Genomic DNA, 27,749 nt, shown 5'->3' with positions numbered 1-27,749 from the left:
CATCATTATACAACTAGACATGCTGAGGAGTATGCAAAATACCAGGGAGATGAGAGAGTGAACCGGGTTGCAAATTTTAAAACCAGTCTACTGAGGCAACAAGATTTCGTCAAGAAAGCAAGCGAAAAGAGCGATGCAGCAGTCAAAGCTAGCTACATGGTGAGTGAGATGGTTGCTACGGCGGGAAAGCCATTCAAAGAAGGTGAATTCATTAAAAAGTGCATGATAGATTTTTTTTAAGAAATCTTTTTTTGCGGCCCAGCCTCACCCAGTTTCTGCATCCAGTGGCCCCCAGGTAAATTGAGTTTGAGACCCCTGCCCTAGGGCAACAACGTTAATATATGTTTGATGAAACGTGATTATGTGCATGAGTGTATGTGTGCATATGTACTTGTATATGTACAGTACGTGTATATGTGTGCTTGTACAGTGAATGTATATGTACAGTATGTGTATACAGTATGTTTGAACAGTGAATGTATATGTACAGTATGTGTATGTGTGTTTGTACAGTGAATGTATATGTACAGTATATGTATGTGTTTGTACAGTGAATGTATATGTGTAGTATGTGTATGTGTGTTTGTACAGTGAGTGTATATGTACAGTATGTGTATATGTATGTTTTTACAGTGAATGTATATGTACAGTATGTGTATACAGTATGTTTGTATAATGAATGTGCGCGTGGATGTACGAACTTTGAGTGTGTAAATATGTACTGTATTTATTTGTATATGTATGTGGGAGCGTAGGTACCTATCTATGTCTGCATGCATGTGTGAGTACATGTGAATTTGCATGTACAATACATTTGACTCCCAGTGTGTGCGGGAGCCAGAGTACGGCACCAGCCTCCCCGAGAGCCCATCCCACAAACAGTAGGTGTGGTGCCCAGGGAACCAGGGACCACCGCCCAGGGATTTTTTAATTTTTCAAGAAAACAAAACAGAAACACGTTCTCCAATCAAGCATCATAATTTATTTTTCTGTGTTGATTATGTAACAGTTTGTATGAGTGTATGTTCTTGTTTGTATGAGTGTATGTTGATCCTCGGTTCATCAGAGTAGTGTGTGAGAGAAACCAAACTAATACATCAACGCTTAGAAAATAAAACGTCCAAAGGAATACCAAATTAGAATTGCAGGATTATTTTGCGGGAGACAAAATAATTCTGTTGTTTTTCCTGGACTCAGTAACACTGCGTCCATAATAAAAACAAAGTGTGGCCAGCCTACTGTGTATTGAGTATGTAAGCTACATTAGTGGCACTGGAGCTCTCAATATGAGAACGCTGACGCTGGACTTTATCTGCCTTTTTCTCTTTACATAGTTCATCATAAAAACTGATCCAGTCTCATTTTCTTCATTTGACACATATCATTCCCTCTTTCCCTCCACATTGGATGTTCCTCTCTTCTCATAGTTGTACGTAAGAGATGAGCAGCTGTTGAAGCGTTTCTCCCTTGGTGACAAGCAGAACAACTTCGCATATTTGGCCACTGATCCATTTAGTCTTTCTCCGGTACCAGCTTCAGCACTTTGCCGATAGCAATAGTTTTGCCTAGTTGGGGGGAAAATAGATATTTAACTTAAAGTCAAATAGACAACGATGTAGTGTCTTTTACCTTCGTCTCGCAGTGTGAATCGTCCCATCTGAGGAAAGTCCTTGAAAGTCTCCATGCAGATGACTCCTGCTGCCCGGAACCGAGCGATACAAACCTGATCCTGCTTGACAAATCGTGGTCGTGTTTTACTTTTCTCTCCCGTCTTCTTGTCCACTATACAGAATAGGGCCTGCAATCAGGATTGGAATTAATAAGGTTCAGTAGGGATATATACACAAATAAACATATATACGCACGCACACACACAACTGTATTAAACAAGTGTTTGAATAAACTTACTGAGATCTGCACCTCTTCAATACAAGTGTGGAGGTGAAGGACTGCATTGTAACCGGGACAAATGATTGATTTGTGCTCAATGATGACGATCTAAATAAAAAAATAGGCAAAATATTTTTAATAGAACATGTAATTTGCTTATTGAAAAGATACTAACCCCGGATTTCCACTGGATGCATAACGACAGTTGAACAAGGCGATCATTCGTTTACTGTTGCGTTGCGGCTCCGTCATGCAGCGAAATAGCACAGACTTTTATGAGTTCTTGCGAATCCGCACGTAATCACGTTATAAGGGTAGTTGTAGTAAAGAAAACTATAAACTGTTATGCTGTTGCACTGACACACACCTAAAATCATTCTCCTGCTTTCCCAGCCCCCGTATCAGCTTTTATTTGATACAAGCCCCCATACTGTAACCCCGTATAGCTGCCCGTGATATCCACGTCTGTTTTTTTATTTTTGGACCTTCAGAATCAGCATGTCCTCATTCCTTTGTGTCAACGAGGTGCAATTACATCTAAAAACCTTTGACAAGTTTGACTTCATGTCCGTCACCGCCTAGAAAACTGAGTATTTTATTTTAACAATAAACCGAGTAATTAATTTTTTGTTTGTGCATAACTTACTGTCCAACAAGCAGATTTTAGCTAACTTGAATGGATGTGTTGCAGGCACCGGCAAATATAGAAGCTCTGGATATATTAAGCGGTGCCGTTCTGCAGCGGTGGAAACTGAACACATTGACTTGAATAAAAACGGAAAGGGGCGCTGTTGAACTGCCATTACGCATTCAGTGGAAATCCAGGGTAAGAGTGCAAAACTTATGTTAATTGGACCAGTGTTTCCCATACATTCGTTTATTTGTCTCAGCCTGCCAGGAACACATTTGGACCACCACTAACAATAAGTATGTGGCACTACCATCACTCATTAACCCATTATAATGGATGTGAATGTAGCTAGTCGTTACAACTCCGTAAAGTAGATGGTATTCTAACACTGTTCCTTAACACACCTCATACGCACCCGGGGCCAGTTGTGTGGATTTCTTATTAAAAAATGGTGTACGCTCAAATCCAGAAAATGTACGCAAAAAATGTTTCAGATGTATTTAAGTGTGCACACGCAATAATCCAGGCACATTTATTTTTTACATCCCAATTAACGTGGAATTGAGCGCACATGCTGGAGCACAGCTGGCCACTCCATGTCCACGCTCCATTTAAATACTCAAACTATTGGTGCGTTCCATTTGTACTGGGAAGTCGGAATTTCAACTGGGACACCCCTCGAGGACGGATTTCAGACTCAAGAGAGTAGAAGCATTATCACCACCCCGGAGTTGGTTTCAAAGATGGCTGCTGTGGATGTAAACAATGAAACCCGCTTCTATGATATCCGATATTAGCACTTCTGATTAGTTTTTGTCGCAGTAAATAAGCCATATATATTGTATTGTTGTATGTTTATATATGGTAATGCCACTGTAGTGTAAACTGCATTTATTTCATGTGGTATTTACGCTGTACATCGCTAGCAATAGCATCTGTATTTTCTCTTCATTCACCATGTTTGAAGGTTGCAGAAAGAGTGCACATTTTCCCATAAATTGTTTATATTGTGACAAGGCAAACGCAAAAATAGCATTCGTGGATGTGGCCATCTTGATTTCCGACTTCGTAAATGGAACACGCTCACCTCGGCAGTAACGTTATTCCCAGCTCCAACTTCCCACTTTCAAGGCAAATGGAGCGCATATATATTTAAATTAGCTATGCGCCTGAGATTACAGACTCTACCCATTCAGAATTCACCAACAAGAAGTAGGAGGTGCTTCTTGCTGAAGTGAAAGCGCACCAAAATATACTTTTTAGCATGCTGTCCTCTAAAGTAATGCTCACCCTGTATGAAGAGATAGTTGCTGCAATTATACACAAATAATAACATTGGTCTGAGTCTTAAACTTTACAAGAAGTGGGGGCACATCTGAGTGACACAGATTACCTCCAAGATAAATATAATTTGAGTAATTTACAACAAAATGTATTTGTACAGTAGCCTGCTCACAGCCATATTATTTTATGTGTAATTTGTGTAATTATTGGTTTGCGTTCTTTTACATTTAAACATGCCAGAATATGAAATACTGACTTTTGTTTGATCACTCAATTTATTGCAGTAGCAGCCCATTCTTTCACCGTCTCCGGTACCATTAATGTGCCACAAGCACCGGCGGCTGGAGCTGTCCGCCCGACTGGCCAAGCTGGCGCTGCTGTCACAGTAACACATTGTGACAGCAATAGGTGGCAAAATGATCGCCTACATAAATGAATAGACATTCTCACAAATATGAATACCAGGTATTAAATGCATTAGCAAAACAGTCAATTGTTTGTTCTCGCCTTGATCTTTTACATTGTTGACACCACTCATCACATTTTGACAAAGCCTTAAACGACCACATCTGTGTGTTGCCAAAGTATCCACATCATGTAGAAATGTGCATACATGAGCCATGAAGTTGGCGTGAAGCATTGCACATTTTCACATTCAGTTCACTCTTGATACAGCTTATCTTTGCCGTAAAAAAGGCCATACGCCAGAATCGTGTGAACGCTTACATGAGACCCCCGGTCTACTAGAGAATAAAATGATGTTGCATGAAGGATCGACGTTGCCAACTTAGGGAGTATTTAGACCACTCGAGATTGTTTTCTTCAAATAAGCAAGGACTGAAAACTCTAGCGACTTTTTCTGACTTATGTGAAAGTAATTATTGGTCTTCTCAACAAGCAGCAGGACCCCCCAGTCCGTTTGTATTTCTAAACGTTTGTTTTACTTTTCATGTTTCCTGCTTGCTTTCTGACTCTCCCCCAGTTATCATAAACACTACAAGTACTAGTCATAGCCAATTATGCAATTTTGCCGAAGACATCTACATTTACACACACACCCAGCGCCACAAATCGAAGTCCTATGGGAAACACTGTTTGACAATGACTGTTATCTTCCTTTTAAGCACAAACATTGCAAAAAGACGTGTCACCTGGGCGTCAAAGGTGCGTCCGGTGTGGCAGAGGTTGTCAGGACTGCATAAGATGAAACCGGGCAGGATCTCTTCTTCCTCTATGCCTTTGAGCCTCATCTTTAGATTCTCCCCTGGACCTGCATCATCTGTCTCCACTTCATCGGTTAAGAGGCTCAATACTTCCACAATGTGCTGAAATAACACATTACATTAGACAACCCTTTTTTATTATTATAATAAAAATCTAAATAAATGTTTTCAGTAATAATATAGTCATACCAATAGCAATATTCATTTAACAGGCCAGGAGAATAATGTAGTTGCTACTCTGGTGATACTGTATAGAGACTTAGTGTCTGTCACCTAATGTACGCAGATGATTTGGTAATTTTTAGCCCATATATTGCTGGTCTTCAACAGCTTCTGAAAATATGCACACAGTATGGTACTGATTTTAACATCATATTCAATGCTAAAAAGAGCAAGATCATGATAGAAGTAGAGAAGACAGACACTCAGCCTTCCCTGACTTCTCTCTCTTTGGTTCTGCACTTAGTGTGTACAGTGAAATGAAATATCTGGGACATATTACAAATGACCTGTCTGATGACAAAGATATTTACAGACAGCGACGGAAGTTATATGCTCAAGCAAACATGCTGTGTCGAAAGTTCAGTATGTATTCAGTTTCTGTGAAGATCACACTTTTTAAAGCATATTGCACACCACTGTATACTGCTCCCCTGTGGTGTCGGTTTAAACTAGCCAGTGTTAAAAAGCTCATAGTCGCTTACAATGACAGCATGAGACTGCTTCTTAGAGCTTCAAGGTGCTGCAGTGCAAGCCAAATGTTTGTCAGTATTGGGGTCTCCACCTGCACTGCCACTTTACGTAATCTCATGTACAGGTTCATGTGTAGGGCAGCTGAGTCAGACAACAATGTAATTATTGGTCTGACTAACCCGACTTGCAGTTCTGTCAGATTTTCATCCAGTCTGTGGAACCATTGGCGAGCAATCCTGTATGCCGGAAATTGAATATTTTTATGCTGGTATTTCTTTTATTTGTTTTTATCCTTGCAGTACGTTTTTATTCTATGATATGGATCCCCCTGGGTCTTGAAATAAATGACTATAATATAAAAAAAAAAGTAAAACGTGTTAATTTCTTACATAGGGATTGTGAATGATAGACAGCAAAACTCTTTCAATTTTTTTGCATATTTCCAGTATGACTGATCTGCTGCAGAATCGTTCCCATAATGAAATTGCCGAAGACATTCGGAGTGGAATATTCAAAAAGGCAGTCGGAAATTGTGGCATTTTGTGATGTTTAGAGGGTACTTTGCGGATTGTAAATACAATTAGATATGGTTTAATGGATACAATGAAACACAATGAAGCATATAAAGTCAACTTGTTTCTTCATTCTACTGGTACTTTAAGGTTTTATTTGCAGTAACCTTTTGGATCCTCAATTGTATTCCACAACAGAAATCTTACCCTGTTTGGCATCATGACCAACTGCTGGGCTTTGCTGATCGTTCCGGACTCCAGCTTCCCGAGAATTACTGTACCCATGTCCTAAACACAGAAGGCACACATGAACAATTGACATGTACCATATTATTACCCCAAATATAAAACAAGTTTTTTTGTGAATCCCATTTTCAATATTAGTGAAATAAGAACTTGTAGATTACATAAAAAAAATAAAATATGGTGAGTACGCTTCATTAATTACCTTAAACTTAAAATTTGCACCATACTGTGCTGTTTGCTAACTTGCCGAACCTTTGAGACACTTTTTTCAAGCAGGTCTCTATGTCAGTTGCATTTCTTCTGGTTATTGGTACGTGTGAGTGACAAGAAGAAAAGCCCTGTGATGGGGTGGGGCTGTTTGGCGCCACATGCTAGTTTGCATGTATTAATTACAATATATAGTATTGTAAGACCAGTCTTGTGACACTTTTTTGTAGGGACAAAATGAGGTCATATTTGTGTCAATATGTAAATGACAAGAAATACAAAAGGACCGTTCATTTACGTATTCCATGTGTTTACAAAGCATGGGTCAGTAAAAGTTTCTCACAAAATTCCATTGCTAAAAAGTAATTGTGGGTGCAAGCAAAATGTAGCCCTGAGTTGCTATTGTGAGTAATCACAATAAATGCTCTTGCGCAATCCCAGGAGAATGGAAGGCCTCACACATTACAAGGAAACAGCAGACACAGGTTTGATTGCTTGCCTTATACTTATCTACGATAGGTAGCCTGACGGGGCCGTCGATGGACCTGGCAAAGTTTGGCAAACTATCCAAGTGGGGTATAAATGGCAGACCACTGTTACAGAGCAAAAAAAAGAGAGTTGACTACTGCTTTCTACTTGGACAATGAGTCTGAACAATTGCTGAAATGATTTGATTGGATAATCACATAAAGTACTTACGTGTACCAGGGGCATTCAGATACGGGGTCTTTGAGGTTGGCACCTGTGAGTCCAGAGCAAGGCATAAAGTAGATGTCCTTCTTGGGGTTGAAGCCTACCTTCTTTAGAAAAGGCACCAGCTTCTCCTTACACTCCTCATACCTACAAGATAAATAAAATCTCAGAAGCGGCAACAGAAATTGTCATTTTTAGCCGCCACTAGTGTTTAGGAAATCAATCTTGTGCTTGACTTTGTAGGTTTCGACAAAATCCCCCACTTTGCTCACCTATCTAGGCTCCAGTTGACTGTGGGGTCGTCCATCTTGTTGACCAGGACAATGAGATGTTTAACACCTGCCGTTTTAGCCAGCATGGCGTGTTCCCGAGTCTGTCCGCCTTTCTCAAAGCCAGTCTCAAACTCGCCCTTTCTTGCCGAGATCACCTGACACAACGAGTCAGAAAGTTTTATGGCATGTCATGATGCAATCTACTTTGAATGTACCGCAAATAGATAATAAATGCCCCCAGCAAAGACATCAACAAGGGACGTGCGGATTAGTATCGGCCCATTTTTTGGAATAAGTATGTGATTGCCATTGCCGATTAATGCCTTTCAAAGACAATCACAAAAGACAGTCCCCTCTGGCAAATATTGTATATATTTTTAGTCTAATGGCTGACAAGCCAGCAGCTAATTGTTTATTTCCATACATAGTGTGGAGCCGCTCTCCTAAGTTAATAATAATCACCTCTATTAAAGAAAATAAACTGTATTTCTTGATATCTTAAGTATAATTATCAAGTATCATTATCAAGCCTTAGGGTGAGGATAAACAACACACCGAGAGCAAGTCAGGAGCAGGCATGCTAATAGCTAAGATAACCGCCAACATAGCTTGAAACAACACCAAGAAATAAGTGCTTAATAAAGTTTAAGAAGTGTAGATGGAACCTGTTATAGCAGAAAGTAAGCAGATATTAACCGGAAATTAACAAGAAGATTAATAAGAGTCTTGAGAGAGAATAATACAACAACAACTGTTGGTGTGTCAGCATTGTCACAGGAGGATCGGATTGATCCATACATTGGTGGTGTCGATACCAAGGGTAATATCAGTATATGATCGATACTAGAGTGATTAGATCAATATACATTTTTTGGGGGTTAATGTTTACAGATTTAGAGAGTAAGTTCCTGGACACAGGAGGACTTTGAGGGCAAAAAGTATTTCCTTGAGTAATAGATAGTAGTTTGGGATTTTGTTTAGTTATTGTGTACTATTGACTTTGTTTTGCTCAAACAATTGTATGTAATAAAAGTGAATAAGGAACTAGTATAAATATTGTGCTGATATTGTTAAACTGTCAATAGCACATAAATAAATGGATAAATGTACAGTTAATGTACATGATCGGTAGCGGCCGAGCTCACTTATGGATGATCAGTATCGAAATCGTCAGCATAAACACCCCGAGCGTCAACACAATTCTTCATCCAAAAGAAAACGACTTACTGAGCTACTAGGAGCATGCCAAAGCAACAGGTGGCACTATTACTGCTGAAGGTGTTTTATCTCATCAAAAATATAAAAAGTTACATTTGCAACAGGCACACTAACAAGAATGAGTCAAACGAGTCTCGAATATTACAATGAAGCCCACCGCACTCACACTGATCTGCAATCATTCAGGATTTGGGTGCCATCCCCGTTGTGTCCTTAGGCAAGATACTTTACCCATCTGCTCCCAGTGCCACCCACACTGGTTTTAATGTAACTTAGATAACAAGTTCCACTATGTAAAGCGCTTTGAGTCACTGGAGAAAAGCGCTATTTAAATAGAATTCACTTCACTTCACATCCCTCCATTACAGAATGATGTATAAGAGCAACTGCCCTAACTTTGTGGCTTTGTTTTAAATAAATGATAAATGGGTTATACTTGTATAGCGCTTTTCTACCTTCAAGGTACTCAAAGCGCTTTGACAGTATTTCCACATTCACCCATTCACACACACACACTGATGGCGGGAGCTGCCATGCAAGGCGCTAACCAGCAGCCATCAGAGGCAAAGGGTGAAGTGTCTTGCCCAAGGACACAACGGACGTGACTAGGATTGAACCCCAGTAACCAGCAACACTCCGATTGCTGGCACAGCCACTCTACCCACTTCGCCACGCCGTCCCTTTTCAGGTTTTCAGTTTTTATACTGTGTAAGGTGGTTGTTATCATTAATAACTACCAATAGGAGTGAATACATTAACATATGACACATCTACGTTGCATAACGGTGCATATGCCTACCTGCAAGTGAGGGTATCGTGGGCTTTGACTTTGTGGACTATTCTGAGTCTATGTATTGCTTTTGTGCAAATGGAATCATTAGCAACGAGTAAGAGGGAATCACATATGACATAGCTATGCATTTGGGAAATTACCATTGCTTTAATTTAGTGGATTATGTCATGTCACTGTGTGTATTTCTGTAACTTCATAGAAAAGTATGTTGCCCACATGCATGTGTTTTGTGCATGACCAATGGTGCCATGTCAACGCCTGCCTCTTCCAAGCCAGCTGAGCACTTATGCGAGGCAAATAAACCAGACATTACAGTAGGTGTCAATCACTTTTCCTACTAAACTGCGGGCCTGCGCAAATTTATGTCGCACATAAAATCAAATCAAACCTAAACACGTAATTATTCTTCACTATTATGTAATGCAATTCGGTGAGAGGTGACAACCGGCAGTCACAAGAGATAAAACAATGACGGAAAACTTTCAGTCAATTAATGTAACTGGTCACTTCCTGCCGTAACCACGGCAAAACAATCCGTTGTCTCAAGAGCAGCGTGTGGGTAGGGGGTTCCAGCTCACTCAGTCACTGATGTGTTCACGGCCACACAAAAAGTCGTCCAACTCAAACATCACACATAAACTGTAACCGCCAGGTTGTTACAGAAGAAACGTTTTAATTAGACAGTTGATGTGCGCGATTGACTGCCACGCAAGAGAAAAATTACATTGCCCAAAATAAGCGGGGAATGTGAGGGAATTAGACATAGGTATAAGGCGTCACATAATTTGCGGGAATTGGTTGAATTTGCGGAACAGGCGCGATTGTGACATCGGGAATGGACATTATACCAAAAAAGGTACATTTTTGGCTACCTAAAAGAGCACGTGGACAAAATGCCAAAAACCCAGTTTGTTAAATGAGAGCTGAACTAGACATAGATCTCAAAGATGCATTGACACCAGGAGGTGGCTGAGTCTGAACCAACAGAAAGCAAAGAAAACAGGCGTAGTAAAAAGCATTGAAAAAAATCTACACAAAAGGTGCGCAACATCAGTGTCCTTCTCACCAGAACTGCCAGGTCTGCTTGTGACGCTCCTCCAATCATGTTGGGGACAAAGCTCTTGTGTCCAGGAGCGTCCAGGATGGTGAAATGTTTCTTCTCCGTCTCAAAGTAGGCCCTGCCGACCTCCACCGTTTTCCCTTTGTCTCTCTCCTCCTGGTTTGTGTCCAGAGCCCAAGACAGGTACCTGCATTCACCATGTTTAATCATTGACATAAAAGGCACAAAATGACAATTTTGCTCTCAAGTGATACAATTTTGAAGTGTCATGGCAAGGTAAAGAGGGGAAAAAAATCATGGACTTGGTCACTCGACTATCCTCATATTGGGCTTTTCCAAATATGCGCTGAAAGGGGACTTATGACAAATTTCCTTTTCTCTAACTTATATTACAATGTTGGATACTTGTGTTAATGCCAAAGTGTCAAATCTTAATGTTCATGTATTTTAGAGAAAGCTTGACCGCAGTTTTTGATGCCTTTGTTCGTGGGGTTCTGCAGTCTACGTCGTAATGTCAAGGCAAGGTGGATGTACTTATTTAGACATTAAATAAAGCTTTCAGTCAGAGGAGGAGGAGCCCCTCAGGCTATGAGGAAACACAAAAAAGGCAGGGTAAAATATTAATGTTAATTGTGACATGCGTCCAAACACAAACATGTAACATGCAGTGACATAAATGCTGATAAAATTAGCTTTTTTTTAATGCAGAGACTGAATTGTTTAGCGGTTGTACCTAATGTTGTGACCAGGTGAATGTAGGCAAGGCAAGGCAAGGCAACTTTATTTGTATAGCGCTTTTCATACACAAGGCAGACTCAAAGTGCTTCACAGACAACAAAGTGAAATGAAAGAAAATAAAAGCAAAATTAAAATGCAGACAATAAAAATAAAAACAGTGCAGACGTTAAAAGTTAAAAGATTAAAAGATTTAGCTGAAAGCTAAGGTGAACATAAAAGTCTTCAGTCTAGTTTTAAAAGTAGTGAGAGTTGGGGAGAGTCTGACATCTTCAGGAAGTTTATTCCAGCTATGTGTTGCATAGTGACTGAATGATGATCTCCCTTGATTTGAGTTTACTCTTGGAACCGCTAACAGATTGGTCTCAGAAGATCTTAGTGATCTAGAGGGCGTATATAGTGGGAGCATATCAGTGATATACTTGGGCCCTAAACCATGTAGTGATTTATATGTGAGCAGGAGGATTTTGAAATCTATTCTCTGATGTACAGGGAGCCAATGTAAGGATTTAAGAATTGGTGTAATGTGCTCACATTTTTTGGTCTTTGTTAGAACTCTAGCAGCAGCGTTCTGAACAAGCTGTAGCTGCCTGACAGTTTTTTTGGGAAGACCTGCAAGGAGACCATTACAATAGTCTAGCCTACTGGTAATAAAGGCATGTACAAGTTTTTCTAAGTCTTGAGCTGACATGAGCCCTCTAAGTCTTTTTACATTTTTGAGGTGATAGTAGGCCGATTTTGTTACTGATTTGATGTGACTGTCGAAATGTAAATCAGAATCTAAAATAACCCCAAGATTTCTGGCTTTATTTGAGGTTTTCAGGGACAGTGATTGAAGGTGTTGGATGACTTTAAACCTTTCTTTTTTAGCACCAAAAACAATTATCTCAGTTTTATCTTCATTTAGTTGTAGGAAATTTTGGCACATCCAGTGTTTGACTTGCTCAATGCACTGGCACAGAAGATCTATGGGGCGATAGTCATTTGGTGATAGCGCTACATAGATTTGGGTGTCATCGGCATAGCAATGATGGTCAATGTTATTATTTTGCATGATTTGTCCTAGTGGGAGCATATAGATGTTAAATAAAGTCGGCCCCAAGATTGAACCTTGGGGGACTCCACACGTTACGTTGGTTGGTTCTGTATATAAAGTTTATGAAGTTTATTTTCCCCTGTGTTCGGAAAAAAAGGGGGCTATATATTTAAACACTGTGCACATTTTCAAAAGATAAATCATGATACTTTTAGAGAGGGTGTGGCGTGGTTTCATTTGCAATCTAGGAGCACCTCCAGAATTTAACATCTTGCAGGCAGACTCAAAAAACGGGTTATAAAAGTGACTGAGGAGCAAACATTTACACCAAAGCATATCCAATACATCTAGACCACAAGGAATTGGCAAATGCACATCTAAATCATCACAGTTTCCCTTTAAATACAACGTCACTAGGGGAGTTGTTGGAATGTTTTTGGATGTATGCGCACAAAAGGTAAAATGACCTACTTAAATAACCTACTCAGTGGCCTAGTGGTTAGAGTGTCCGCCCTGAGGTCGGTAGGTTGTGAGTTCAATCCCCGGCCGAGTCATACCAAAGACTATAAAAATGGGACCCATTACCTCCCTGCTTGGCACTCAGCATAGAGGGTTGGAATTGGGGGTTAAATCCCCCCCCCAAAAAAATATTACCGGGCGCAGCACTTCTCCCCTCACCTCCCAGGGGGTGATCAAGGGGATGGGTCAAAAGCAGAGGACAAATTTCACCACACCCAGTGTGTGTGTGTGTGTGTGTGACAATCATTGGTACTTTAACTTTAACTTCCCAGATTTGAGCACATATTACTTTAAGGGGCCTTATTATGCAAAACCAACTTTTTTTTACTTATTGGTACCTGCTGTTGTGTATTTGGGATCTGCATAAGTCCTGAAAATTTAAAATCCAACAATGGAGGCATGGCAAGATTTTTATAAAACAATCTTGACTTCCTTCATTCCTCCGGGACATGAGCCGTTTGGAATTTGGCAACGTCAACGGATTACCCATATATGCTATAAATTTACCTAAAGGTACTTTGCGCAGGTTCGCCATTATAGCCCGACGCTGTAGTCAACTTCCTTCTTTTGCTTGATCCTTTTGTTGTGGGGCAGACTGTTTCGTATATGCACATGCATCCTCCACTGTTGCCATTTCTAATATAAAGTAGCGTATAGTTCGAACCAAATCACTAACAAATCATCTACACAAGCTCACCATGTCTCTCTATTCTTTTCTTTGGCTTCCCTTTCGTATTTCTCCAAAGTCCGCTTTTCCACCATTCCAGTTAAATACCTAAAATGAAAATTGCCAAGGAGTAATCTCTGTCACTTTCAACACTTTAAGCAGCCACAGTGAAAGATGTCCACTTACATGATCTGTCCCCCGATAGTTGACTTGCCAGCATCTACCAGTCAAATAAAATAAAAGTTATAACATCAAAGTGTCATTCTGGAATCATATAAAGGCAACACGGATGATGACGTAAACCCAGACGCACCCACATGACCGATGAATACGACGTTCACATGTTCTTTTTTGGGGGCGTCTGGTGTCAAAGGTGCCACTTTAGGCATGGGTATTTCCTCCTCTTCCTCCTCTATCATCATCTCCTCATCATCATCATCATCCTTCATTCCAGCATACGGCTGACAGTCCCCTGCACCTCTCAGGTACTCTTGTCCACCTCCTGCTCCACTCGGCTCGTCATCGTTTTGCTCCCACGTCACTTCCTCTGTGGCCATGTCTGCCTCGGAGCCGCCGTTCTCCACTGGAGCTGCAAATGAATATTGCCACACTTGTTATTAATAAGTCTACAGTAGCTACAGCAACAGCAGTGGTAGCTCATTGTAATAAGCAATTACATGTTCATAGCTATGAAAGTTCTAGTACTATTAAACTTGAACATACAGTGCATTTGGAAAGTATTCACTTTTTCCACATTTTGTTATGTTGCAACCTTATTCTAATACGGAATACATTCATTTTTCTCCTCAAAATATTACACACAATACACCATGATTACAACGTGAAATTTTTTTTCTTCTAATTTGCTAATTTATTAAAAATAAAATCACAGGTACTTAAGTATTCAGAGCCTTTGTTCAATACTTTGTTGATGCACCTTTGGCAGCAATTATAGCCTCAAGTCTTTTTGAATTCGATGCCACAAGCTCGGCACACCTATCTTTGAGCAGTTTTGCCCATTCTTCTTTTCAGCACCTCTCAAGCCCCATCAGGTTGGATGAGAAGTGTTTTCATCCAGGATGTCTCTATACATTGCTGCATTCATCTTAGTCTCTTCAGGGAGGTGACCAATAAACCGATGATCACTCTGTCAAAGCTACAGCGTTCCTCTGTGGAGAGAGGAGAACCTCTCTACAGAGACAACCATCTCTGCAGCAATCCACCATAGAGGCTTGTGTGGTATTGTAGGCAGACAGAGGCCATTTATTAGTAAACAGTTTGTTAAATGCACCTGAAGGACTCTCAGACCATTAGAAACTAAATTCTCTGGTCTGATGAGACAAAGATTGAACACTTTGGTGTGAATGCCAGGCATCATGTTTGGAGGAAACCAGGCACCACTCATCACCAGGCCATCCCTACATTGAAGCATGGTGGTGGCAGCATGATGCTGTGGGGATGTTTTTCAGGGGCAGGAACTAGGAGACTTGTCAGGATAGAGGGAAAGATGAATGCGGAAATGTGCAGACACATCCAGGATGTCATCCAACCTAATGGAGCTTGAGAGGTGACGCAAAGAGGAATGGGCAAAACTGCCTAAAGATAGGTGTGCCAAGCTTGTGGCATCGTATTCAAAAAGACTTAGGCTGTAATTGTTGCCAAAGGTGCATCAACAATGTATTGAGCAAAGACTGTGAATACTCACTCGTGAATACTTCACGAGTGAGGGAAGAGTGGATCGTGAGGTCGACAGGCGGATCGGTGCGGCGTCTTCAGTAGTGCGGACGCTGTATCGATCCGTTGTGGTGAAGAAGGAGCTGAGCCGGAAAGCAAAGCTCTCAATTTACCAGTCGACCTACGTTCCCATCCTCACCTATGGTCATGAGCTTTGGGTTATGACCGAAAGGACAAGATCACGGGTACAAGCGGCCAAAATGAGTTTCCTCTGCCGGGTGGCGGGGCTCTCCCTTAGAGATGAAGTGAAGTGAAGTGAATTATATTTATATAGCGCTTTTCTCTAGTGACTCAAAGCGCTTTACATAGTGACACCCAATATCTAAGTTACATTTAAACCAGTGTGGGTGGCACTGGGAGCAGGTGGGTAAAGTGTCTTGCCCAAGGACACAACGGCAGTGACTAGGATGGCGGAAGCGGGGATTGAACCTGCAACCCTCAAGTTGCTAACTATGTATTATCTATTACATATTTGTATATTGATTATACAATCCTTAAAACATTTTTACTCCTGTACTTACTCCTTGCTCTATTTATATTAATGAATGTACTAGAACACATTCTGTCCTAAATTACCACCAAACAAGGCTACTATCACACCTTTATTTGTTTATATTCCTGTAAAAGCCAATGTTTCCCATATATTCATTTGTTTGTGGAGGCCTGCCACGAATGAAACTGGACCGCCACAAATAGATTTGGTGCTACCTGTTTGCCGTTGCTCTTAAACACATTATAATGAGCCTGCTTATAAATGTAGCTTGTCGTTACAACAACTCTGCTTCTTAAAGGCCTACTGAAACCCACTACTACCGACCACGCAGTCTGATAGTTTATTTATCAATGATGAAATCTTAACATTGCAACACATGCCAATACGGCCGGGTTAATTTATAAAGTGCAATTTTAAATTTCCCGCGAAACTTCCGGTTGAAAACGTCTATGTATGATGACGTATGCGCGTGACGTCAATGGTTGAAACGGAAGTATTCGGACCCCATTGGATCCAATACAAAAAGCTCTGATTTCATCGCAAAATTCCACAGTATTCTGGACATCTGTGTTGGTGAATCTTTTACAATTTGTTTAATGAACAATGAAGACTGCAAAGAAGAAAGCTGTAGGTGGGATCGGTGTATTAGCGGCAGACTACAGCAACACAACCAGGAGGACTTTGAGATGGATAGCAGACGCGCTATCCGATGCTAGCCGCCGACCGCATCTATGATCGGGTGAAGTCCTTCGTCGCTCCGTCGATCGCTGGAACGCAGGTGAGCACGGGTGTTGATGAGCAGATGAGGGCTGGCGTAGGTGGAGCGCTAATGTTTTTATCATAGCTCTGACGAGGTCCCGTAGCTAAGATAGCTTCAATGGCGTCGTTAGCAACAGCATTGTTAAGCTTCGCCAGGCTGGAAAGCATTAACCGTGTAGTTCAGGGGTGGGCAATAGACGCAGCACCTGCACTTTTGAGTTCACACCTGTATCAATATCAGAGGTAAACAGTGCACTAAAGAACCTGGACACAACTAAAGCAGCAGGACCTGACCAAATTGAACCCTTTTTCTTAAAATTGGCTGCTGATTTTGTTGCTGAGCCTCTCTCGCATACTTTTAACCTAAGTCTAACAAGTAAAAGCATTCCAAAAATCTGGAAATCGGCCTTTGTTCTTCCCCTGCTAAAAGGGGGTGAACCCACAAATATAAATAACTACAGACCAATTTCTAAATTATACATTTTAGCAAAATTGTTTGAGAAGATCATCAGTAACCAGCTAGAGGATTTTTTAGAATCAAACAATATTTTATCTCCATTTCAATCTGGTTTTAGAAAACAGCATAGCACTATTACAGCTGCTCTTAAGGTCTTCAATGATTTAATCGAGGCTGTAGACGGCAAGAAATATTGTGTCGCCCTATTTATTGATTTGTCAAAAGCATTTGACACAGTAGACCACAGTCTGTTAATTCAAGCCCTTCATCACGTTGGATTATCTAAAAATGCAGCTGCTTGGTTCACAGACTATCTCTCCAGCAGAACACAATGTGAACAGGTGGCTGGGACCACCTCTTCATTACTGGACATTACCAAAGGCGTTCCACAAGGCTCAGTGCTGGGGCCCATTTTATTTTCTATCTACATAAATAATCTTTGTAATAATTTGTCAAATGCAATGTACCATTTTTATGCAGACGACACCATTATTTATTGCTGTTCAACCTCCATCACTCAGGCTTTTGAGTTTTTACAAGCTGCTTTTGATGTCATCCAGGCTCACTTATTTGATCTTAAATTGGTTTTAAATACAGATAAAAGCAAGGTAATGGTTTTCTCTCATTCAAAGGTGCTACTGGAAAATATTCCAAATATTGTAACATCAAATGGAAACCCTATAGAGCAGGTCTTAAATTACAAGTACTTGGGTTTTACTCTTGATGAAGAGCTTTCATTTAAAGCCCATATTAACAACTTGGTCTCTAAGCTTAGGGTAAAGCTTGGTTTCTTTTTTAGAAATAAAAACTGCTTCTCTCTTAAAGTCAGAAAGAAATTGGTGACAGCAACTATCTTGCCTGTAATTGATTATGGAGACATGCTTTATTTTAGTGCTTCATCTAAATGCCTCCAGTCCTTGGACACTGTTTTTCATTCAGCACTAAGATTTGTTACTGGCTGTCGTAGTCTCACCCACCATTGTCAACTGTATATGAAGTCAGACTTATCTTCATTGAGTGCACGCAGATACACACATTGGCTGACTTTAATTTATAAGGCTCTTTTAGGTTTAATACCTCCATACTTGTGTACTCTGTTACAAAGAAAAAGCAGCTCTTACGCATTACGTTCTAACAATTTGTATGTTTTAACTGTTCCTCATGTACGGACTGAATTTGGCAAAAGAGCTTTTGGCATTGCTGCCCCCATGGCATGGAATGCATTTCAGACTAAACTGAAACTTACAGAACTACTTCCATTTGGAGCCTTCCGTTCTGTCCTGAGGGACAAACAGCGAGAGACGTTTGCACAGTGCCTGTGTTTTTAAAGATGTAAATCTCTGTTGTTTTACAGTTCTCTTATGTATTTTAAAATGTATGTCTTAATGTATTTATTTTGAAACTGCTCTGTGACATGTGCTGTTGACCTCTTGGCCAGGTCACCCTTGTGAAAGAGATCTTGATCTCAATGGGTTTTCTTATCTGGTTAAATAAAGGTTCTATAATGAATTTTTACTGGGGGCCGCATGAGCAACCCGAGCACTGCTGGAGGGCCACATCGACAATATTTCAATTAAATTTTGCTCAATATTATTTTTTATATATACCGTAAGATAAATAATAATAATAATTAATAATAATAGTAATACTTCAACATAGTGTGTGTAACAGCATTCCATGACTAATATAAATAAATTAACATTAATAATAAATGACAGTAAAATAAGCACACGTATGACTGAGGAGTCATAGTGTAACTTTGTGTGGTGTTTGAGTTGTCCGACTTTTTGTGTGGCCATAAACGCACCAGTGGCTTAGTGCTGTGCGTGTTGGTGACAGATGACAAGTTGGTTTTGGCCTGGTTTGTACGGCAGAAAATGACTAGTTTTTCGAGATAGGAGTGTTTTACTCATGTTTTTGGTGTGGTTATGGCCGAATATGAACAGTTTTGCTCAATAAAGTGATCGATATAATTCCTGTCCTCGAAGCATCTCGATAGACGTTACAATAATTGAACGGTGTTCAATTGAACGGTGTTGACGAACACCGTTAGGGCCGCTTGTTGTCACTGTCACTCAAAGTTGCATTGCAAAATTACACAGAATAAATGTGTTTATTTTGTTTAGAATTCAGATGGGACTTGATTTGGTGCGCGGCATATATTTGCTGTGCGCAGCGGACGCTTGAGCAGTGCGCAATTGCGCAGGCACGCACCTTAGAGGGAACGTTGCTTTGCAGTCCATGTCTTGTTGAAAACACGGCATTCGTCATCAACTTTTCTCTTTTTAGCGTCTCGGGTGTAAACCGTGCATCACTTGTCGCTGCATGTGCACCTTCACTCGCAGGTTACACACGGACACACGCCCATAAATAATACTTTTCAAAATAAAAGCAGCACAGTTGTATTGCGCGCACGACATAGATGTTTTTTCAACTTTATTTTGTAATTTGTGATTGCAGCTGTTCACATTCACTCACAATCACGCACACGTCCACACGGAAGTAATACAAATAAGGATTTTCAAAACAAAAGCAGCACCGTTGTATTGCACACTCGACATAGATACTTTTTAAAATGTATTTTGTAATTTATAATTGGCCTCACGCGGGCCGGACAGGGACGCACAAAGGGCCGGATGCGGCCCGCGGGCCGCAGAATGCCCAGGTCTGGTGTAGTTACATGTCCATGGTTTAATAGTATTGTTGATTTTCTGTCTATCCTTCCAGTCAGGGGTTTATTTCTTTTGTTTCTATCTGCATTTTAGCCCGATGCTATCACGTTAGCTCCGTGAAGTCCCGTAGCTAAGTTAGCTTCAATGGCGTCGTTAGCAACAGCATTGTTAAGCTTCGCCAGGCTGGAAAGCATTAACCGTGTACATGTCCATGGTTTAATAGTATTGTTGATTTTCTGTCTATCCTTCCAGTCAGGGGTTTATTTATTTTGTTTCTATTTTCATTTAAGCCTGATGCTATCACGTTAGCTCCGTAGCTAAAGAGCTTCGCCGATGTATTGTCGTGGAGATAAAAGACACTGTGAATGTCCATTTCACGTTCTCGACTCTCATTTTCAAGAGGATATAGTATCCTAGGTGGTTTAAAATACAAATCCGTGATCCACAATAGAAAAAGGAGAAAGTGTAGAATCCAATGAACCCTTGTACCTAAGTTACGGTCAGAGCGAAAAAAGATACGTCCTACACTGCACTCTAGTCCTTCACTCTCACGTTCCTCATCCACAAATCTTTCATCCTCGCTCAAATTAATGGGGTAATCGTCGCTTTCTCGGTCCGAATCGCTCTCGCTGCATTGTAAACAATGGGGAAATGTGAGGAGCCCTTCAACCTGTGACGTCACGCTACTTCCGGTACAGGCAAGGCTTTTTTATCAGCGACCAAAACTTTATCGTCGATGTTCTCTACTAAATCCTTTCAGCAAAAATACAGCAATATCGCGAAATGATCAAGTATGACACATAGAATGGATCTGCTATCCCCGTTTAAATAAAAAAATTCATTTCAGTAGGCCTTTAAAGGGGCCCTATTATGCAAAACCAACCTTTCTTACCAATTGGTACCTGCAGTTGTGTATTTGGGATCTGCATGAGTCCCGGAAATTTGAAATATTTATAAAATAAACTTGACCCGACCTCGGATAAGCGGAAGAAGATGGATGAATGGATCTTGCCTTCCTTAATACTTCCGCTAAATGCGCTGTCTGGAATTTGCACAATCGGTGATGTCACAAATTGGGAAAATCGTCAGCGGATTATCAATATATGGTATAAATGCGCCGTTGCAGTCCGCGCTGTAATCAATAAGCTCCTTCTTTTTCTCCATCCTCTCGTTGTGGTGCAGACTGGCTTGTACATGCACATGCATCCTCCACTGTTGCCATTTTTAAAACAAAGTAGCATATAGTTCTCACTTTTATTTGTGAGTAGACTTGCTACGGAAGCACTAAAAGCTACAAAAAAGAAGGTGGGGAAAAGAGGCAGTCAAAGTGGAGGCAGTAAATAAGACCGCCCACAAAATGGCGCATCCTGAAGAGGCGGTCAGAAAGCGGCTTAAGATTGTCTGTAAAACATAATTGATGCAACATTTTGACCAAAGAACCATCATAACATGTTATGTAGACCACAAGGAAGTGTTTTAAATGTAGAAAAAAATCATAATATGACCCCTTTAACACACTTGGTCTGCCAGAGAATAAAGATATGTAGCTAGGGAGATCAGTGTTGCCAACTTAGCAACTTTAATAAAATATTTAACAAATATTCAGACACCGATTGTCTTTTTGAAAACAGCGACTAAGATAACTACTTGCGACTTATTTTGGTGTTTTCTTTTTGAAGCACTAACACGAAAGCACATATCACTCCCTCCCACAGACGGCTTCTGTACTGCTTGTTACATTAAAATATAAACGCACAAAAAGATGCAACAGAACAGACTTAATTTGTATTATATTGTGTTGATTTTTATGTTTTTTGCTCACTTTTGTCCCTCATGCAGCTCCCATTAAAATTGTACGTACATTTTCCCTGGCTAATTATGCAAATTAGATCAACTTGGATAATGTCAGATTGTGCTGGTGTACCTAATGCTGCGGCAATAAGTGTCAACAGCACCTTTCTGGTTATAAATAAACATACAATTTGGACATTATTTTTAAGAACGGGTAGTGCCAGTGTGGTCCAAAGGGATGTCTATTTTAGAATTGGAATGGGGAAGTTGCATCATATCGTTAACACAGGCGGCACTTGTGACTTTACCAATGCCAGAAATCCAAATAAGGGTCAGTAAGTAAAACTACACATCAGCCGCCGAGCATTCCCGGTTAGTTTGGGGTTTCAAACATGGCTGCAGGTGCACGCATGCTGACACGACACACACAGCGTAGTGAAAGCCTTTGTAACCTGACCATAATCACACGCAGTGTTTGAGTTTATTCTGTCTATGTCAGGGGTATACAGAAAAATGCAAACCAATGGATGTCAAATGTATGCTAAGCCAGCAATTCTCAAACTGTGGGACGTGTACCAGTAGCGGCATGTAGGCTTCATCCAGTGCAGGGGTGTCAAATTTATTTTAGATCGGGGGCCACATGGAGAAAAATGTACTCTCAAGTGGGTAAAAGTGGGTAAAATCACGGCACGATAACTTAAAAATAAAGACGACTTCAGATTTTTTTTCTTTGTTTAAAAATAGAACAAGCACATTCTGGAATTGTACATAATGTTGTTGAGGCTTTTATACAATTACATGTTGCGGTTAATAGTATTCTATCTTTATTTGTCGTTATTTATATTTTCTGAATAAATGATGTGGTATATTTTGTACATATGTAGCATCATCTACAAAGATACAAAGAATTGCTATTGTGACATCCAGTGGACACATCTAGAACAGCGGTTTCTTTCATTCAAAAATTTCAGGTTCATTTTTATACTTAGCAAACTCATCCCCCAGCTGTTCGCGGGCCTGATCCGGCACTCGGGCCGTACGTTTGACACACCTGATCTAGTGGCACACCAAATAATCACTTGATTAAAGTAGTTTTATTTTCCTATATTCAAACACATTGTTACTGTCCAAACTGTGTGTAATGATAGTGGCCAAAAATGTTAAATAAAACCTATGCCTTGTTTTTAATGAATGCTTAGGCCCACTATACTAATGTATTCTAATGTTGGTCATTATGGTGGTACTTAGAGAAACAAGTTTTTTCTGAGGTGGTACTTGGTGAAAAAAGTTTGAGAACCACTCTGCTAAGCTATATATGTAGTAGCTTTGTGTTACAGGTGGTAAAGCTAACTGGTGAAAAACTAATAATGTACCCCAATAATAATGAACTGATTGTATTTTTACAAAACGCAGAGGGGCAAAAAAACGGCCATAAAATGTCCACCAGGCCACACTTTGAACAGAGGTGTTCGACATGCATACCGATTGTTTGTGCCACCTCCATGTTGCCAGCAGGATCGGGGGCACCTTTAGGGAGAAAACATATTTTAATAACCTTCGTTCACAAGGTTACCACGCAACAATGGTGACGTTTGAACATTTCCTGCTCAGCATTACTTGGCAATGAATCAGGTATAGCTTGTGACGACATGCAACTTAACCGAGGGGAGTTAGCTGCGTTAGCAAGATAGTTAGCAAGTTAGGCTAACTTCCAAATAGTTGACAAGCCTTTATGGAACATTACCATGCAAAGGAATGGTTTCCGACGTGGTACTTTGAGGGACGGTGGGCACAAACACCGCCGCGTTGACGTTGGGAACAAACGGCTTGGCGTTGACGTTGAGTGCGGCGAAAGTGCCCGCGAGATCCGCCGCGGCGGCTGGTGGGGCCTCGGCATCTTCCTCCAGTTCCCACGAATCCGGGGCTGTGTCTCTCGGGTCCATGCTGTCGTTCCTCGGCGTTGACAAACTATCCTCTGCCGATAAACGCTGGTTGGTGTTTGCGGTTTGGTTTTAGAGAACAAAACGTTCAGTTTGTAGTGTGTTTAAAGAGCGCTGCTGTGGGTGAACTTCCCATCGCTATGCTGCTTTGACAAGCATATGGAGCTCGCATGACAGGAGCTGTGGTGTAGACGTGCATTACCAGCGCCCGCCACTGGGGGTCAGCATTGATCTCCTGCTGACAGAGGCGTGTATAAAGAGAAAAATGCCGATTAAATAACAGGCGCCATGACTGCTACCAAGGACGAGAAGTAGAATTGTCTCACATATATATATCAATATGATCTTAATACATATGCATATATTAATACATATACAAATACAAATGTGATATACAAATAAATAAATAATTTGTATAAATAAACGCTTATTTGGAAATATATTTTTGAGATTTGAAAATATATATAAAATAAAATGTATAAATATAAAAATGTGACATACAAATAAATCACACTTTGAGACAGAATACAACAGAGGGTCAAATTAAAGATCATCATCTCTATATTTGAACCAGACCCGATGTTTGTATAATAGTTTAAATCGATTAATAGTTTGGCATTGCTTGTGTTGTAAATCCAGTTTGTTCCAGAATTTTACTACGCATACAGACACACAAAAACGTTTACGCGTGGTTTGAGCTCTCGCCAATGAGAAATATCCAAAGCCTCTCAAGTTCTAATAAACTTACAATAAAACATGCTTTTATTTCGAGAAAGTATCATTTAGCGGCCTCTGATGCTAAATTCTGTCTGTGTTTTGCACTGGCGGGCTGTGCGTTTCCCACCTAGGCCTTCAGTGATTTCCGTCTTCAATGATTACCTCTCAAAATACCATAATTTATGTCACCACATGACCATTGCTGGAAAAGTACTATACAGTAACACATTTACGCACTACTGGACATTGTACAAAACGGGTTATTTTCTGGCGAACTTAAAAATCAATAAACTTGAAAATGGCCTTGCCAATATGTCTTCCACCTAATAAACGTTTTGCTCTCCTTCTTTGTGGGTCTACACTTCCTGCTTCCTGCTAAGTTGCAACTTAGCAGGAATGACAAGTGAGTATCCAATCACAGTCTCATTAACATCAGGCTACCTAGATAGGCTACTGACAACAGCTTGTGATCTGATTGGCTATCGCAACTGTCTATCAACTGTATGTGCCCGTTCGCTTACAGGGCACAGCGGCCCGCATTGTTGATTCTGAAGGTCCCGGGCAGATTTCGTACAGAATGGCAACATAAGCTAGCTGAATTCTGATTGGATACAAACTCAAACCTAAAAACAACAGCACTGGAAGGAGCATAATATGACATGAAGAGAATATGAATAATTTGAGATATTTAGGTAAAGTAAATAAAAAAAATATTTTATCTTGAATTATGATCATGATTTCTGGTCATGTTAGGCCAGCAGAGAAGGCCTTGCTGGCCCTGACGGCACACCACTGATGTGTCATGACCAGCAGGCACCTGATGGGTCAACAAACTTAAAAAAAATACACAGAACGAACCAAAAAATTACTTATTTCCCTAATTTTGCCAAAATCTTCATTAGCTTTGGTACAACAATCATGGAGAAATTATGACTTGTGTGTGCTCTGTCACCTATCCTGTTTGTGATTTTCATGGACAGGATTTCTAGGCATAGTCGTGGGTATACGTCTCGGGGGGCTAAAGGTTGCGTCAATGCTGTTTGCAGATGATGTGGTCCTGATGGCACCTTCGGTTCGTGACCTTCAGCTCTCACTGGATCGGTTCGCAGCCGAGTGTTCAGCGGCTGGAATGAGGATCAGCGTCTCCAAATCTGAGGCCATGGTTCTCAGCAGGAAACCGATGGTTTGTACAGTCCAGGTAGGGGACGAGACTCTGTCCCAGGTGGAGGAGTTTAAGTATCTCGGGGTCTTGTTCACGAGTGAGGGAAAGATGGAGAAGGAAATCAGCCGGAGAATCGGAGCAGCTGGGGCAGTATTGCGTCTCTCTGCCGCACTGTTGTGACGAAACGAGAGCTGAGCCAGAAGGCAAAGCTCTCGGTCTACCGAGCTATCTACATTCCTACTCTCACCTATGGTCATGAAGTGTGGGTAATGACCGAAATAATAAGATCGCGGATACAAGCGGCCGAAATGAGTTTCCTCAGAAGGGTGGCTGGCATCTCCCTTAGAGATAGGGTGAGAAGTTCAGTCACCCGAGAGAGACTCGGAGTAGAGCCGCTGCTCCTTCGCTTGGAAAGGAGCCAGCTTATGTGGTTCGGGCATCTCGTGCGGATGCCTCACGAGCGTCTCCCTAGGGAGGTCCTCGTTGCACGTCCCACTGGGAGGAGACCCCGCGGCAGGCCAAGGACCAGATGGGGGGATTACATCTCCTCTCTGGCCTGGGAACGCTTCGGGATTCACCAGGAGGAAGTTGCTAATGTTGCTCTGGAGAGGGAAGTCTGGGGGTCTCTGCTGGAGCTGTTGTCCCCGCGACCCGATTCCGGATAAGCGGTTGAAGATGGATGGATGGATGTGGAGTATGTCAACTGTGGTGATCTATTTGTAATCACAGTGTGTATCTCTCATAATGTATTATTCTAACTGATCTTTATTTTTTTGTAACATGGTAAGTGAATAAGTTTCCTTTTGGAGTTATTGTCCCATATTTCTGCACAATAACTCAGATATGGTAACACTGGCAAGCAGTAGAGAATATGGAGTGATTTTTGGTCCAGAACATCCATCCATCCATTTTCTACCGCTTGTCCCCTATTCATTATTAAAGTATTTCTTGCCACTTTTTGTTGTATATTTTTAATGATATTTCCAATTAATTTTCCTCATCTATAATTGCACCCAAAATGTGGTTTATTTTACTCTTTCAATGTCTATTCCGTCTATTTGTGTTTTACTTTTTCTTCTGTTACCGAATTACACTATTTAAGTTTTACTGAGATTGGATGTTAGTCAAATTGCACTATTTCAGTTTTACTGAGATTCAAAGATAGTCTGTTTTTGTCAAATCATCGCTTCAATTTGTTCATTTCTTGTTATTATTTGTATTAGCTTCTGTTTGTTCTCTCCTGAACAGAACACAGACAATGTGGCACGTATTTACTTTGCAGAAAACACTGTAATCGGTGGCTCTCCAGTACTGTTGACGGCAAACCTTCACTTCCCATACTTGTCTTCTTTCAGGGTTTTGGGTAAAGCGATGTAAAAGCTTTCCACAATTATCACTGGGGGAACAGCCCCATGCTGCACAACATGGCGCTGCAAACACATAACATGAGCTCAAGGTAGTAGCAGTCACGGCGCCCTTGAGTCACGTTAAGTGCCTTTTGACCGATCATTGAGGAGATAATCTGAAACCGAGTTGGCCATACTTTCTTTATACACAATTCATCCATCCATCCGTTCAGTGAGTTGAAAAAAAAAATCAATCAGAGTGACTGTGAAATAAATAGTAGACACCTGACACTGCAGGTGAAGTTTTCTATATTCCCGTTATTTTTTGTAAGGGAATTATGTACAGTATATATGTATTATGAATACAAACATGCAAGTAAACAACAATTAATGGCCAATGCAATCACAAACCTTTTTGAAAAATGTGCAACCAACACTTTAGGTTGAATTAACAAGAATAATCAGTTTCTGCTCATATTTTCAACATTCAAGCAGTTTTCAATAAAAGTACAAACATTTTAGGACTAGATTTACCTGCTAAATCAGAGCTTTTCAATTATTTGCTGTTATGCCACCCCTTGGAAGAAGAGAATATTTCACGCCACCCACACTCTCTACTGTGACTACAAATGGTATAATTTGTCTATATAATTGTTATAGCTATACCTCTGCATAACATTGTAAGCTTATTAACATTAAAGGAAACAACACACTGGTCTTTCCTCGTCTCCCACCGTGGTTATGCACCCCCCCGGCATCGCACCACGCCCCCTAGCCCCAAAGGGGCTAGGGGGCTATTTGAGGACTGTGCTAAACAAAGTTCCCCGACCCGGCCATACAGTATCTGTTCTCCGCCCTGATGTCGCCGATAAAGGACAGCGTCCCAGGTGTGTGGAAGCATGTATGTTCCCTCATCCCTGTTGATGATGTTGGTCCCTCACATCCTAATTTCCATAGCCTCCTTTATACATCTCTTCTTTTTCTTTCTTTCTTACAAAT

At 40.8% G+C, this 27,749-nt stretch overlaps 1 protein-coding gene across 1 annotated transcript; it reads right to left on the bottom strand.

Annotated features, from left to right (window-relative positions):
• Positions 1–984: 984 nt before the first annotated feature.
• Positions 985–23,773, bottom strand: gspt1 (G1 to S phase transition 1). The gene is made up of 14 exons (XM_062056215.1): positions 23,330–23,773; positions 23,068–23,112; positions 13,993–14,268; positions 13,866–13,899; positions 13,710–13,787; positions 10,729–10,909; positions 7,652–7,806; positions 7,386–7,526; positions 7,186–7,279; positions 6,441–6,521; positions 4,957–5,130; positions 1,909–1,998; positions 1,630–1,798; positions 985–1,565 (listed from the first exon to the last, which is right to left on the bottom strand). Exons 1-14 carry the CDS (start codon positions 23,526–23,528, stop codon positions 1,513–1,515), a joined length of 1,770 nt encoding a protein of 589 aa, XP_061912199.1. The 5' UTR covers positions 23,529–23,773; the 3' UTR covers positions 985–1,512.
• Positions 23,774–27,749: the final 3,976 nt, after the last annotated feature.

The sequence above is a fragment of the Entelurus aequoreus genome, linkage group LG08, assembly GCF_033978785.1.
Source record: "Entelurus aequoreus isolate RoL-2023_Sb linkage group LG08, RoL_Eaeq_v1.1, whole genome shotgun sequence".
Lineage (NCBI taxonomy): Eukaryota > Metazoa > Chordata > Actinopteri > Syngnathiformes > Syngnathidae > Entelurus > Entelurus aequoreus.
The sequence above is the reverse complement of the archived record's forward strand: the minus strand, read 5'-3'. Positions and strand labels throughout refer to the sequence as shown.

What these genes read in the sequence shown, in the direction of transcription:
- gspt1 (XM_062056215.1), bottom strand. Translation starts at nt 23,528, where the DNA reads ATGGACCCGAGAGACACAGCCCCGGATTCGTGGGAACTGGAGGAAGAT. An exon ending in ACTATCGGGGGACAGATCAT is followed by an intron (nt 13,788 to 13,865) that starts GTAAGTGGACAT and finishes TTTTCATTTTAG; the next exon opens with GTATTTAACTGGAATGGTGG. An exon ending in TTGAAGAGGTGCAGATCTCA is followed by an intron (nt 1,799 to 1,908) that starts GTAAGTTTATTC and finishes TCCTGATTGCAG; the next exon opens with GCCCTATTCTGTATAGTGGA.